At 49.6% G+C, this 13,152-nt stretch overlaps 1 protein-coding gene across 2 annotated transcripts in view; it reads left to right on the forward strand.

Annotated features, from left to right (window-relative positions):
* Nucleotides 1–6,756: 6,756 nt before the first annotated feature.
* Nucleotides 6,757–13,152, forward strand: part of DPP7 (dipeptidyl peptidase 7) — a 34,702-nt gene continuing 28,306 nt past the window's right edge. The window contains exons 1-2 of one of the 2 annotated variants that reach the window (XM_050926368.1): nucleotides 6,757–6,833; nucleotides 7,434–7,547. In XM_050926368.1, the coding sequence (XP_050782325.1) occupies nucleotides 6,767–6,833; nucleotides 7,434–7,547 (181 nt within the window). In that variant the 5' untranslated portion in view covers nucleotides 6,757–6,766. The other variant, XM_050926367.1, reaches the window with a different exon arrangement.

Genomic DNA, 13,152 nt, shown 5'->3' on the forward strand with positions numbered 1-13,152 from the left:
GGAGAGTTGCAGCACTGGTGGTGGGTTTACAGTGCTGCAACTTAGTAACTGTTCACCTGCAAGGCACATCCAGCACTGCAATTCCCTGGCTGCAGCGCTGGCTGTACACCTGGTCTGCTTGGGGTGTAACAATTGCAGTGCTGGTGATGTAGTGCTGCTCATGCACTGCTGCTCATCAAGTGTGGCCACCAAAAGCGCTGTTGTTGGCCTCCAGGGTATTAGGAGGTATCCCAGAATGCCTGCTGACAACGAACTGGAAGAATGGCTGAGCTCTGAGCTGCTTATCTAAAAAACAAACACAGCTCCTGTTTGCTGGAGTGAGCGGAGGCAGGCAGGGGAATTGCTTTGGAAGGTTCACAGCTGTTTGCTTGAAGAGAGAAGTCACATGGCAGAGGGGAAGGGGGGAGTCTGTGTTGAGCAACTGCTTATGTGGTCTGAAGGCTATTTAGGAGTGCATAATTTGCATTTAGAGAATAAGAGGGGTGGGGGAAGGGCTTGAAACTTTTAAATTGATTGCAGGTTGGTGATGTGTATGTTCCAGTCCTTAGAACTTGCAAGGCAGGGAGCTGACAGATCCAAAAATCTACTTTCTCTCTCTCTCCCACGTTCCCCCTCACCCCCCTCTTTTGAAAAGCACGTTGCAGCCACTTGAACGCTGGGATAGCTGCCCACAATGCACCACTCCCAACAGCACTGCAAATGTGGCTACACTGCAGCGCTGGTAGCTGTCAGTGTGGCCACACTGCAGTGCTTTCCCTACACAGCTGTACGAAGACAGCTGTAACTCCCAGTGCTGTACAACTGTAAGTGTAGCCATACCCTGTGTTCGTTCAGCCTGCTGAAAGGCCTGAGCCTGACTGCTTACTGCCCCGCCCTGCTTCAGGGCCAGGCTTATAGACTCTGTGTTTACCTGGTCTCTGCTGAAGGGCTGGGACTCTGCCTTGTTTAGAGACCATTTGTTTGCTCAGCTCCTGCTGAGGGGTCCAGGCCCTGGACAGATTGCTGCCGGTAGGGAGGCACTCTGGCTCCCCGCTGTGCCTGAGAAGGAGAAGCCCCAGCACCGGACTCTTACAGGGCCCCACTGGAGAAACCCACAGTGTGTCAGTGAAAGCAGATACCAGTAGAGAGCTGCCTAAGCCACAAAGGTCAGATCCAGATGGGAACGTTCCTGAAGTTCAGGGGAGTTTAGAGCAGTGGTTGATTAAGTCCATCTCTGCCATTGTGGTGATGTATCTCAGTGCTATAGGTATGTGCGGTACTGAGCAGGCATCACAAAGAAGTCAAGAGTCACTTTCAGCCTGGAAACCAGACCTTTAGACAATGCACGTACAAGACAGAGTAAGTTGCTTTCCCAGGGCTGATGTTACAGCTTGAAAAAATGCCAAATGAAAACACATCCGCTCCTGCTAGTAGGCAGATGTTATCAATTGTCAAGGATATTCAAGGTTAAGTTGCTGGAGGCCCAGAATCTGCTGCTGAAAACATGGGCATTTAAAGCTGCTCCTGTTCCCACTGGGGGATTTGCCAGGGGAGCAGGTGGGGTTAATGAGAGATTAGCAAGGGGAGAGAGAGCCTTTCACCTGCAGCTGATAGTTCTAAGTCAGGCAAGGTCAGTAGCTAAAGTCCCCACCAAAGGACAGCTGTTCGGCCTAAATGAGAGGAGCTATCAGGCTCAGTCCAAGTTCTGGTGGACAGGTGTCTCCATCACTACCACTGTTTTGGCCCAGGGGATTGAAACCAAGGGTTGAAAGGGCTACAGAGATGGCAATGCCCACTAGTCTAGGCCAGGGGTTCTCTACCTGGGGGTTGGGAACAAGTCTCAGGCAGGCATGTGCACCCTACCCTTCCCACACTGGTAAATGGGAGGATGGGCAGCTGGCTGGGAAGAGGATCCTGGGCTGGGCAGGTGATCCTGGCATGGAAAAAGGGGCCAGAGTATGGGAAAGGATGAGCACCACAGGCCCGAGTGGTCTGGAGAGGCACACTGGCAGGAAGCAGTGTAAAGGAAGCTTTCACTTCTGATTAGACCTTCAGTCTGCAGGGCTGTCAAGCTAGTGTCTTCTAGCTCCTCCAGAACCTCCTGCTGTGATTCTGGCTGGACTCTTCCCCAAGCCTGCTCCTCTCTGCACACCCTATCTGTGGCACACAAACTTAGGATCACAGAATCATAGAACTGGAAGGGACCTTGAGAGATCATCTAATCCAGTCCCCTGCACTCATGGCAGGACAAAGTATTAGTTGTGAGATGTTCCCTTTAACCTCCTCCTGGTACTGGCCAAGATGGCCATCTCCAAACCAGGAGGCGGCAGCTCGATGGGGAGGTTCTCTGTGGCTGTGGAGCCTACTTCAATACCCTGTTTCATGCATCTGGGGAGAGATCCTCTGGGGAGCATGCACAGACTCCCTGGATTACTTTCTGAAGCAGTGGTCCCTGTCCGGGGGTCTCTGCTTGGTGTCCCCACTAGGTATCCTTGGTTTGAATCTTTGACCCCTACTCCTGTTCCTATTTTATCATGTGTCATCCCAAGGAATCATTTGTCTGAGAGGGCAGGCCTGTGGTACTACTTGCCCTCCCAGAATTCAGATAGCCTAGCCTCTTCCAGGAGGAAGGGTAGCAATCACTTGAGTAGGCAATTTGCTTCCCTTCGGTAATGCTATTTCATGTCAGCATTGATGCTGTTTCCAGCTGTCACCAATATACACAACACATACAGGGATAGGAATTAAGTCTGAAATTAGTGTGACCCTCCAGAAATCTTTCACTGCACTGCCTAGCAGCAGTGGCTTCTGCCACAGTCACTGTCATTAAGGCTCTGAGTCAGCACAAACAGAGTCTGTTTTCTCCCCAAACTTGTGTTAATTAGTAATGCTGAGAAATCAGGACTTCAGGGGCCATGGGGGAATTTACACCCTTTTTAAAAACCAAGTTTACCCCCAGCCCAGAAAGTCATCGAGGCAAATAAACTAAGAAGGTTCACCAAAAAGGATCTGATATTTACAGGAGCAGGAATAGCCCTTGTGATTACTTTGAGGTTAACCATTTAGAGGTGGTGGACATTCATTTGGTGGCCAGTCTGGAATTGTCAGGATTCTACATTTCAAATGTTATCAACCTTCCAGCTTCAAGGCATAAGCTGGACATCTGTGGGACTCAGGAGGAAATGTTCCCACCCATGATACATTGCAGAGTTAACCAAGCACTTTTGTCACTTTCCTATGGCTTTAAATTCAATCCCACTTCCTCCTTCCAACTGCTAATGAAGTTCTTGAGCATCTAATATAAAAGATACCACTTGGATCTTAAAGGAACTGTGGCTGTTTCAGAAACGAGGATACATTGATCCTACTTCCCTGGTTTAAGGGAGACAGGTGCAAGCTATGTATATGATTTGTAGGGCTCCTTTACAACTGATTACACACTTGATCCTTCTTGTCATCTTAAACAGGCTTTCAACGTTCTGTTTTCATATTTCCAATCTAGGGCCAAGGGAAGTGAATTACCATAGCCAATAAAAAAGTTCTTTACGCTGAGCAGTATTGTTGCTGATTTGAACAATAGAAGCAGGTCCCAGGAAGGTCAGCCCACTGCTGCAAGCAGTTTCTCTTAGAAATATGATACATCCTGTTCTATTCAAATAGCTTCCTTATCATTGCCTAGGTGTTTGTGAGCAAGACAGCTGTGATGCACCAACTTTGAAAGGAGGATAATGGAGCAACCCCATGTAAAGAATCCACTAGCCCCTGTGCAAGTGTCTCAGAATGAGTTTGGGAATGAGTTAATCTAAGATTTATGCAACCTCAAAATAAATATCTGTTTAAATGCAGGTCTTTAGAATATTCCTGTATTTCTAATCATTTTGTTTGAGCAGAAAGGTTCTCTGGGTCCCTCTGCTTTTTCTTTTATTTCCCTCCTATTATTTAAGACAGATTGCTCTGTACACTGCACCTTTTCACAGTGGATCAGCCAAAGATGATATTTAAATAGGTGCACTTGGATTACAGTTTTACAAGGTAAATTCTGGTTGAAGTTTACTCTTACAATTGCTGCTTTGAAATGGTATCTTGTCCTGATTTACACAGATTTTGGGTAAATACAAATTTAAACAATTGATTGGTCAATTTAATACAAATAAATTACCAACATTTAATTTTACCATTTCTAAGCTAATCACCTTAAATTGCATTGCCTAAAACATGCATTACAAGAGGGCAGCAGGAAATAACTTAACTTACCTTGTGAAACATCTACATACCCACAATCATTTTAAATGGTAAATTAAAATGTCTTAGAGAAGTTATAATTACACACTAACGTACTTAACCTGGTTATTTTGGAAAAGACTAAAAGCGAAAACACTCACCCAGCTAGCAGATTAAAGGGGGGAAGTAGAGTCCTGATGGAGCAGGGAAGGGTAAGCAAGGAGCAGGTGCAGGGGGGGGTAGGCTACTAAGGAAACCAAACATTCTGTGAAACATTTTGAAAAACTAGATGCTATTTGTAAAGTACCCTGTGTTACTAAAAATGGATATACTGATTCCTGAAGAGGCAGGAATGGAATAGCCACACCAGTATCCATAGGTGACGTGTGTGTGGGGGGGGGGGGGGCTGCACGTAGGGTCACATGACCCCCAGCCAGGGCTGGTTTTAGCAAGTGCAGGGCCTGATTCCTGGGAGGGCGGGGCTTGTACTCACTGGGCAGCGCTCCCAGTCTTCAGCAGCACTTCAGATTGACGGCCGGGAGAGCGGGGCCACTGCGCTCCAGCCGAAGCTCTGGATGGGGTTGTGGGGCTGCGGTGCTCCGGCCGGGAGAGCGGGGCTACCGCGCTCCGGCCAAAGCTCCTTGGAAGCTGCTTCATGCAGGGCCATGGCAAATCCCAGTCTCCTCCAAAGCTGTATCACAGCCCAGACCCCATCATCCTAGCCCCATCCCACCATACTCCTATGCTCCAGCCCCCAGGGGCTGCACCTACGGTTACCACCTGGCCAGTATTTGACCAGCCTGGGATTTGCCAGTTGCCACAAAAATAATTTAATCTGCCAGGTTTTACCTGTGTAACCCTTCTGCCCCTCTGAGTTGGCAGCAACAAGGGCCAGGTTCAGTATCCAGGGGTTCCGTTTCAATAACACAATGCAAAACCAGCTCGAGCCCCCACCCAGTGACCTGGGACAATTACATACCACCCTCCCGGGTGCCTCTAGGAGGCAATACTTCCCCACTCACAAGCACAGAGTCTGAGTGTAGCAAAATCCTTTTAATAAAGGAGGGAAACAATGTGGCATCGCGTTGGAGAAACACCACAAACAGGATTATAACACAAAACATAAGCAAAAACCCACCTCCAAGTACGTTTGGCAATGTCCTTTCCCCCTTAGGGTCTTAAGTCCAATCACTCCAAAGTCCAACAACCCGAAAGTCTCTGGTCAGTGCCACCCTAGAGTTCAAAAGTTTATCTGCAGAGTTTAACCCCCTAGCCTGGGTGGAAACGGGAGCGGGGGAACATACAGGGTGTTAAGGGGCACCTTACGTGGGCCAGGGCCAACTACTCTGCCTCTCCGTGGAGTTCTGCTGCAGCCTTCACCACAACCAGCTCCACTACACCAGCTGTGCCGCTCCTCCAGCTGCCCCATAAGCTGCTCCACCCCACTCACTGTTCCATGGGCTGCTCCAACATGCTGCAAACTGCTTCACGCTGCCAGCCGCTTAGCAATAGATCTTCAGGCTCCCCCACTAGTTAACACAGCACTCCGTGATCTCAGCACAGTAAGCTTAGCTCTTTTAGTGATATCAGCTTGTAGTAGGGGAGCCCTAGTGCTGGTGCATCATTGGCCCAACATGAATTGAGCTCAGCAGCCTCTACGTAGACTTCTAATAGAATCAAAATTAGCTCTGCTCTTCAACAGCAAAGAGAGGAGGATGTGCAATTCATGTTCCAGGCCCCCAAAAGGGACCCATACCATCAGGTACACACACCAGTCCCCAACCTTTCTCACTTCAGTGTGTTTTGGCACCCATGTCCCTTGTCTAGCAAGTGCTATTTCATTGATATTGAGACATCTCTGTCATAAAGCAGTCTCATAGTTCCTCATTCACATAATCAGGGTGACAACACTTTATTCCTCCTGCCCCAATAACAAAGAAATTGGGGATCCCAGAGCTGTCAAAATAACCATCCCAGGCTGCAGTGGGCTATGCTAGGTGGGGTGGGTGTGCCAATGCAAATACCTAAAATTCCTTTCCACACTCCCCATAATTCACCACCAGATGTCAGGGCCTGACTCCGCTTACACCTGGTTCTAAAGATTTGTATTATTATCACAATGCACTGGGATAGCTAATGTTAAACGTTTCTGTGCCTAGCTAAAGATGCTGCAGTGTTCCCACTTCCGCAGTTTAAGTAAGAAAATGAGGTTATGAATCCGATCTATAAGTTCTCTGTCCAGACCCTGTCAGTGGCTGGAGAAAGGGTGGGGCTGTGGAGCTGCCTTGTGGTTGGAGTTGTGGTGCGCCTGCCCGGTTTTGCACTTCAGAGGTAGTAACCGTAGTCCCTAGCTGCACCATGCACTAAGCCACATCAGTGCCCCCTCTCTGGAACTGCTCCCCCTGCAGAAGGACGCAGCAGCCCCAGCTCCCTGGAGGAGAATGGTTAGCCCCACCTGGCCTGGTTCTCCTCACCCTCTCATCGGGCCCCTGGGGCTAACCATTCTCCTCCAGGGCAAGGCTAATGGGAGGGCCTCATTAAACAAGATGGCGGCGCCTCGGTAGAAATGGCGCCCTCCCCACGTGATCTCCCGGCTCCAGCCCCCCCAGGTCATGTGATCACCCTCGAGTCATGTGAGTGTCCCATTGCCGCCGAGACCCCGCCGCGAGCGCCTGGCCGGAGGGGGCTCGAGCCGATGGTTACCATGGGAACCCAGTCCGGAGCGCACTCGCGCCCACTCCTGCTGCTGCTCCTCGCGCTGCCGCTGGTGCGGGGCCTGGGGACCCAGGGGCAGGGAGGGGACCGGCGGCCCGCACGGGGTAGGTGCCCCTGACCCGGCCCCGGTACCGACCCGCCGCCCGCTGGGAGAGCCCTGAGCGGCTCCGCTTCCCTCCGCCTGGCCAGTGGAGTGACTCCGGAGCAGAGCCAGCCCTGCGCTCCATGCGCATCGCGGCGGGCAGGAGTGGGGGAGGGGGATCTCTGCCATTCAGAATAATACTTGGAAAGCGGCATGGGAACGTCTCTGCTCCCCTTAAGCTTTGTAGACACCCGTTTTACACAGGCTGCGCGTTCGGGTGACCAGCCAGCAAGGGTGAGCAATCGAGACGGGTGGGGGGTAATAGGAGCCTATATAAGACACACACACAAAAATCTGGACATCTGGTCACCCTACTGCCCGTGCCCCTTTAAACCCTTCCTGCAAACCCAGTGTAACCCAGCCAGTGATTCTTTAGTTTACAGAACACCAGAGCCTGTTTACAAGGAGCAGTATTTTGAGCAGGTATTGGATCACTTCAACTTCGAATCGTATGGCAATAAGACCTTCCTACAGCGATACCTCACAACAGGTACGTCCTTTGCAAACTGGGGCTCAGACAGAGTTGTGTTTCATCTCCAAAATGTGTTTACTGTTACCCAGATCTGCAAATTCTTTTGGACTGTTATGTGGGGGCCCATCTGTCAGTGATTTTTGGAAATATGGTGAAACTTTCACAGAAACATTGTCCTGTGGCTTTTCCGGAATGACACATCGAATGTACTTCCAAATTTCCCTGTGATAGGAATACAGCAGCTGGTATTCCACATTGGCTCTGCTGTACTGCAGCATAGCAAACCATTTCATGGAATTAAATTAATGATGGAAGATACCTACTAGTTCAGGCCTGCACAATATACAGCCTGCAGAGCCTCACTATGTGGCCCGCAGGGGGATTCTAAATCCCCCGCACACGGCACCCTGCAGGCAGCCCAGAGCCCTTTGAATCTCAGCCGTGGCGGGCAGAGCCCTTTAAATCTCAGCTGTGGCCTGGAGTCAAAGGGCTTTAGGCTGCCAGCAGCCGTGAGGAGCCCTGAGCCCTTTAAATCCCAGACGCGGCTGGGAGTCAGAGGGCTCTGCGCAGCCCGCAGCTGCGGGGAGCCCTGAGCCCTTTAAATCCCAGCCGCGGCCGGGAATCAGAGGGCTCTGGACTGCCTGAAGCCGCGGGGAGCCCAGAACCCTTTAAATCTCAGCTGGGGCGGGCAATCAAAAGGGCAGCCAGGAGTCAAAGGGCTCTGGGCTGCCGGCAGCCGCAGGGAGCCCAGAGCCCTTTAAATCTCAGCCGCAGCTGAGAATCAAAGGGCTCTGGGCTGCCCGCAGAGATTCCCAGCCGCGGCTGGGATTTAAAGGGCTCAGGGCTCCCCACGGCTTCAGGCACCCCAAAGCCCTTTGAATTCCGGCGGCGGGGCCACGGCTGGGATTTAAAGGGCTCAGGGCTCCCCACAGCGACCGGCAGCCCAGAGCCCTATGAATCCCGGCCGCGGCTGGAATTTAAAGGGCTCAGAGCTCCCCATGGCTGCGGGCAGCCCAGAGCCCTTTGACTCCTGACTTGCAGCCGCTGATTGCCCCCTCCCTGGACCCCTACCCCAACTGCCCCCAAGGACCCGCACCCCCTATCTAAGCACTGCTGGTCCTTGTTCCCTGATACCCATCTCCCCGGACCCCTGCCCCTAACTGCCCCCCCAGGACCCCACCCTCTATCTAAATGCCGTTGCTCCTTGTCACCTGATTGCCCCCCCCGAGACCCCTGCCCTTAACTGCCCCTTGGGACCCCAGCCCCTATCGAAGCCTCCCTTCTCCTTGTCCGCAGCTGCCCCCTCCTGAGACCCCCCCAACTTCCCCCCAGGATCCCACCCCCTACCTGTCCCCTGATTAAACCCTTGGGACTCCCATGCCTATCCAACTGCTGCCTGTCCCCTGACTGTCCCCCCCCCCCCCCCGCAAACCTTCGCCCCATCCAACCCCCACTGCTCCCCGTCCCTTGACTGCCCACTGGAACCCCCTTCCCCTTCTCCAATCCCCAGCCCCCTTACTGTGCCACTCAGACCAGCGTGTCTGGCTCCGTGCAGCTCCAGACACATTGCTGCCATGCTCCCCCGCGGAGTCCAGAGCCCCCCCCCCCCGACCCCCAGCAGCTGCCTTCCAAGATTTGAACACCTCAAAATTCAGGAGTGCTCAAGCTCAGTTTGGGCAGCTGTTACTTCATTTCTCCCAAATCAAATATACTGATCCACTGTAACTTGCTGTAGAAAAAGTAGAATAAAATTGAGCAAGAAATGCTTATTAGGATTGGAATTGCTATTTTCAACAGCCATTGCCTTTTTGTTTGTTTAAAAAGAAGACAGTGATATTGCATTGGCAGATTCCCCATAGAAACAAAGAGTGGAATGAAAGAATGAAAAAGGCACCTCAACTTTTCCTCATTTATGGAGGACAGTCTTATAATATGCATCCAGATATCCTCCAATCACACAAGCTGAAAATTGTTCCACTTTACTGCAGCTCTGTAACCATATGGGAACCAATCCTGTCTGTGTTTTGTGCACATCCAAAATTCCTGCTGAATGACTCACCCTGGGAGTGAGTTACCAGTGACCCAGGGTTGGGGCGGCAGGAGGTGTGTGGGGGGGGCACTGGTCGGGGGGAGCCCAGGGTTGGGGCAGCAGTGGGGTGGGGGGAGGGCACTGCTGGGGAGGAAAGGGGGAAGCCCAGCGCTGGGACAGCAGGGGGTGTGGGTGGGTGGGGGGAGAGCCCAGGACTGGGGCAGTAGGGGAGTACAGGGGGGGAGCCTAGGGCTGGGATGGGGGGTAGCCAAATGTTTTTTTTGCTTGGGGCAGCAAAAAACCTAGAGCCGGCCCTGCCGGGTTCCCCCAGCTGCCGGAGCCCCTGGCCCTTTAATTTGCCCCTTTGGGCTCCCAGCCACCTCTTCAGCTGGGAGCCCCTGGTTGATTTAAAATAAAGTATCACCTCCCCACCCCCAACCTTCCTTTTTGGCCCACAGCTGTTTTGGTGGGGCGGCGCTGGGGAAGGAGGGTTTGTTTCCGCAGGGCTGGGCGGCCCTGGGGCGGGGTATTTCTGCAGGGCCGGGAGGTTTCAGCCCTCTGCTGTTCTCTTTGGAGTAATGTGGCCCTCGCCGCTTTACCAGTTGTGCAGGCCTGTACTAGTTCATCCTTTGAGTCCCAGTTTCAAATACCTTAAGGGATCTGGCTTCTATTATTACTTCCCTTGGAAGATTATTCCACAGTCAAATATATCTCACTACTATGTTTTTTTTCTCTCTTTTTTGTAAACTTGGGGGTTCCTCCTGGATCCCTGTAAATCCGTTCCTTTTCTCCTCAAGGTTTACATCCATCAAATACTTGTAGACAGTTAGAGCTATGATAGTAGTTAATTTAATCAAGCAATACAGATTTAGCTCTTCTAATCTTTCCTCACAAATCAGTTCGGAGTTCTTTCATCGTTTCTGTTGCTCTTCTCTGTATTCCTCCAGTTTGTTGTTTGTTCTGGTAATGAGGTGTGCAGAGCTGAATGCAGGATCCAAAATGTGGCCACCCCAGAGCCATGGAGTGACCAGTTATGTGAGGCATGAACTGGCCTTTGTTGCTTTGCGCCTGGATTATTATTTTTGGTAACTTCTGTGGCACCTATTGCAGGTGCAGCTTGGTGCTTTGAATACAGCAGAGAAAACAAATGGTTAATCAGATGTTAAACATGTCCTGGAAAGTCAGGAGACTCAAATTCTGCACTGCTGAGGGGTTTTTGAGTGTGGGTGTGTGTGTTTTGGAGGGGAGGGGGGCGCTATGATCAGACAGTCAACAGCTCCCATTTATAATTTTACTGTCGAGTGGAGGGGCAGAGAAAGACCACCCATAGTTTCTGCTTCCCTCTTCTCCGCCATGAAGTGTCTGCTGCAACAGTTTTGTATCCTGTACTCTCTTGTGCTCATCTAATTTGTTGCATGGTTGGTTATTTAAATCACTGAATGAAACACTTATTTTAAATTAATTGTTACACTTATTTGATCCCAGTGTCATGTCAGGCCAAACTCTGTAAACTGGAACTAAATAATATTGTAAAAGAAATGGAACATCAGCATAGTAGTTCTGTTCGTTGCAAAATATCTGGGGGAGGGAGGAGTTCTGGGTGTGTCTCCCCACTCCAACACTTTCCTTTTGTGCATTGTGGGCCTTTTGTGATAGTCAGTAAGGATTTGAAACAACTAATGACAGCTGGCTGCCCAAACTTATTTCACAAGTAGGTCAGCTGACTCTTGTGAGATTAGCTGGGAGTTGTCCAAAGTTTCAGTCTAAGAATAAACATTTTTTAAAAAAAAGCCACACTTAGGTTGGCTGTAAGACCAAATCATTCTGGTTCTTCAGAGAATTGCTAGTCCCTTTTGGTGATCTTTCCAGTATGTCATATTTGATTATAGTTCCACTTAGTGGTAATTTACCTCTTCTATATTTCTCTGCTGATAACCCATGTATGTCATGGAAACAGAAGAGGCCCCTTTGCAAGGAACCAGTGTCTCATACCTGAGTCTGTGATTTCACAACTGATTTATAAATACTTTATCATTATCACTATTATAAATAGTGGTGTCTCCTCGGGATCTGTACCAGGATGAGTGCTGTTCAACATATTCATAAATGATATGGAAAAAGGGGGTGAACAGTGAGCTCGCAAAATTTGCAGATGATACAAATTTACTCAAGATGGTTAAGTCCAAAGTAGACTGTGAAGAGTTACAAAGGTGGAGAAGAGCTTTAAAAGATTTTGACTTTTCAGCTTGGAAAAGAGACAACTAAGGGGGGATATGATTGAGGTCTATAAAATCATGACTGGTATGAAGAAAGTAAAAAAGTGTGTATTATTTACTCCTTCCCATAACACAGGAACTAGGGGTCACCAAATGAAATTAATAGGCAGCAGGTTTAAAACAAACAAAAAGAGGTATTTTTTTCACACAACGCAGTCAACTGTGGAACTCATTGCCAGGAGATGTTGTGAAGGCCAAAACTATATCGGGGTTCAAAAAGAATGATATAAGTTCATGGAGGATAGGTCCCTTAATGGCTATATTAATCAGGATGGTCAGGGATGCAACCCCATGCTCTGGGTGGCCCTTGCCTCTGACTGCCAGAAGCTGGCAGTGGATGATGGATGGATCACTTGATGATTGCCTGTTTTGTTATTCTCTCTGAAGCATCTGGCATTGGCCACTGTCAGAAGACAGGATACTGAGCTAGATGGGCCTTTGGTCTGACCCAGTATGGCCATTTTTATGTTCTTCTTATCTGCTTATTGCATCGATAACTTTACACTAAGTGTTTGTCAAAAATAAATTTTCGGTCATATTTCTGTTAAGCAGTGGGAGTGTAAAGTCTAATGTTAGACACTTCACAAACGTTTGTTTCCGGACACACGTCTACATTAAAACTCAGCAATCCACAGGCACCTCATGGGATCTTGCTGTCACTCACATTCAGTTATAGACAAGTATATACATGTGATCTGCAACAGTTTTCAGAATGGTGGGCTAAATTACATATCCCAGTAAGAATGGGAGATTAGACACAACACATACGGATGGATATCAACCAGATTTTTCCTAATGTATTGCCCATTCATACACCGTGTGGAGAAGTAAGCTCAGATAAATGTTTTTGGCTGATATCATTACTACTATGGGGACAGTTGTTTCTAGTGTCCTGCAGTTTTCTGAGACTAGGGATTTCTAGGCATAGAAGAGATATTGTTAGATGCTCAGAACTGGGATGGCACATGGCCCTAAATCTGGAATGTCTGTATTTCTCAGTGTCATACCATCATGAGTGAATCTCTTTTCAAAGAACAATTCAGCCCTATCATACAATCCTTAACTCCCCATTAACTTAGCTGAGGGACTGAGTCCTAGGCCTTGGCTACACTGGTGCTTTACAGCGTTGCAACTTTCTTGCTCAGGGGTGTGAAAAAACACCCCCCTGAGAGCAGCAAGTTACAGCGCTGTAAAGCGCCAGTGTAAACAGTGCCCCAGCGCTGTAAGCTAATCCCACGGGGGGGGTGGAGTACATGCAGCGCTGGGAGAGCTCTCTCCCAGCGCTGGCACCGTGACCACACTCGCACTTCAAAGTGCG

Source organism: Gopherus flavomarginatus, chromosome 17 (assembly GCF_025201925.1).
Source record: "Gopherus flavomarginatus isolate rGopFla2 chromosome 17, rGopFla2.mat.asm, whole genome shotgun sequence".
In the NCBI taxonomy this organism is placed as follows: Eukaryota; Metazoa; Chordata; order Testudines; family Testudinidae; genus Gopherus; species Gopherus flavomarginatus.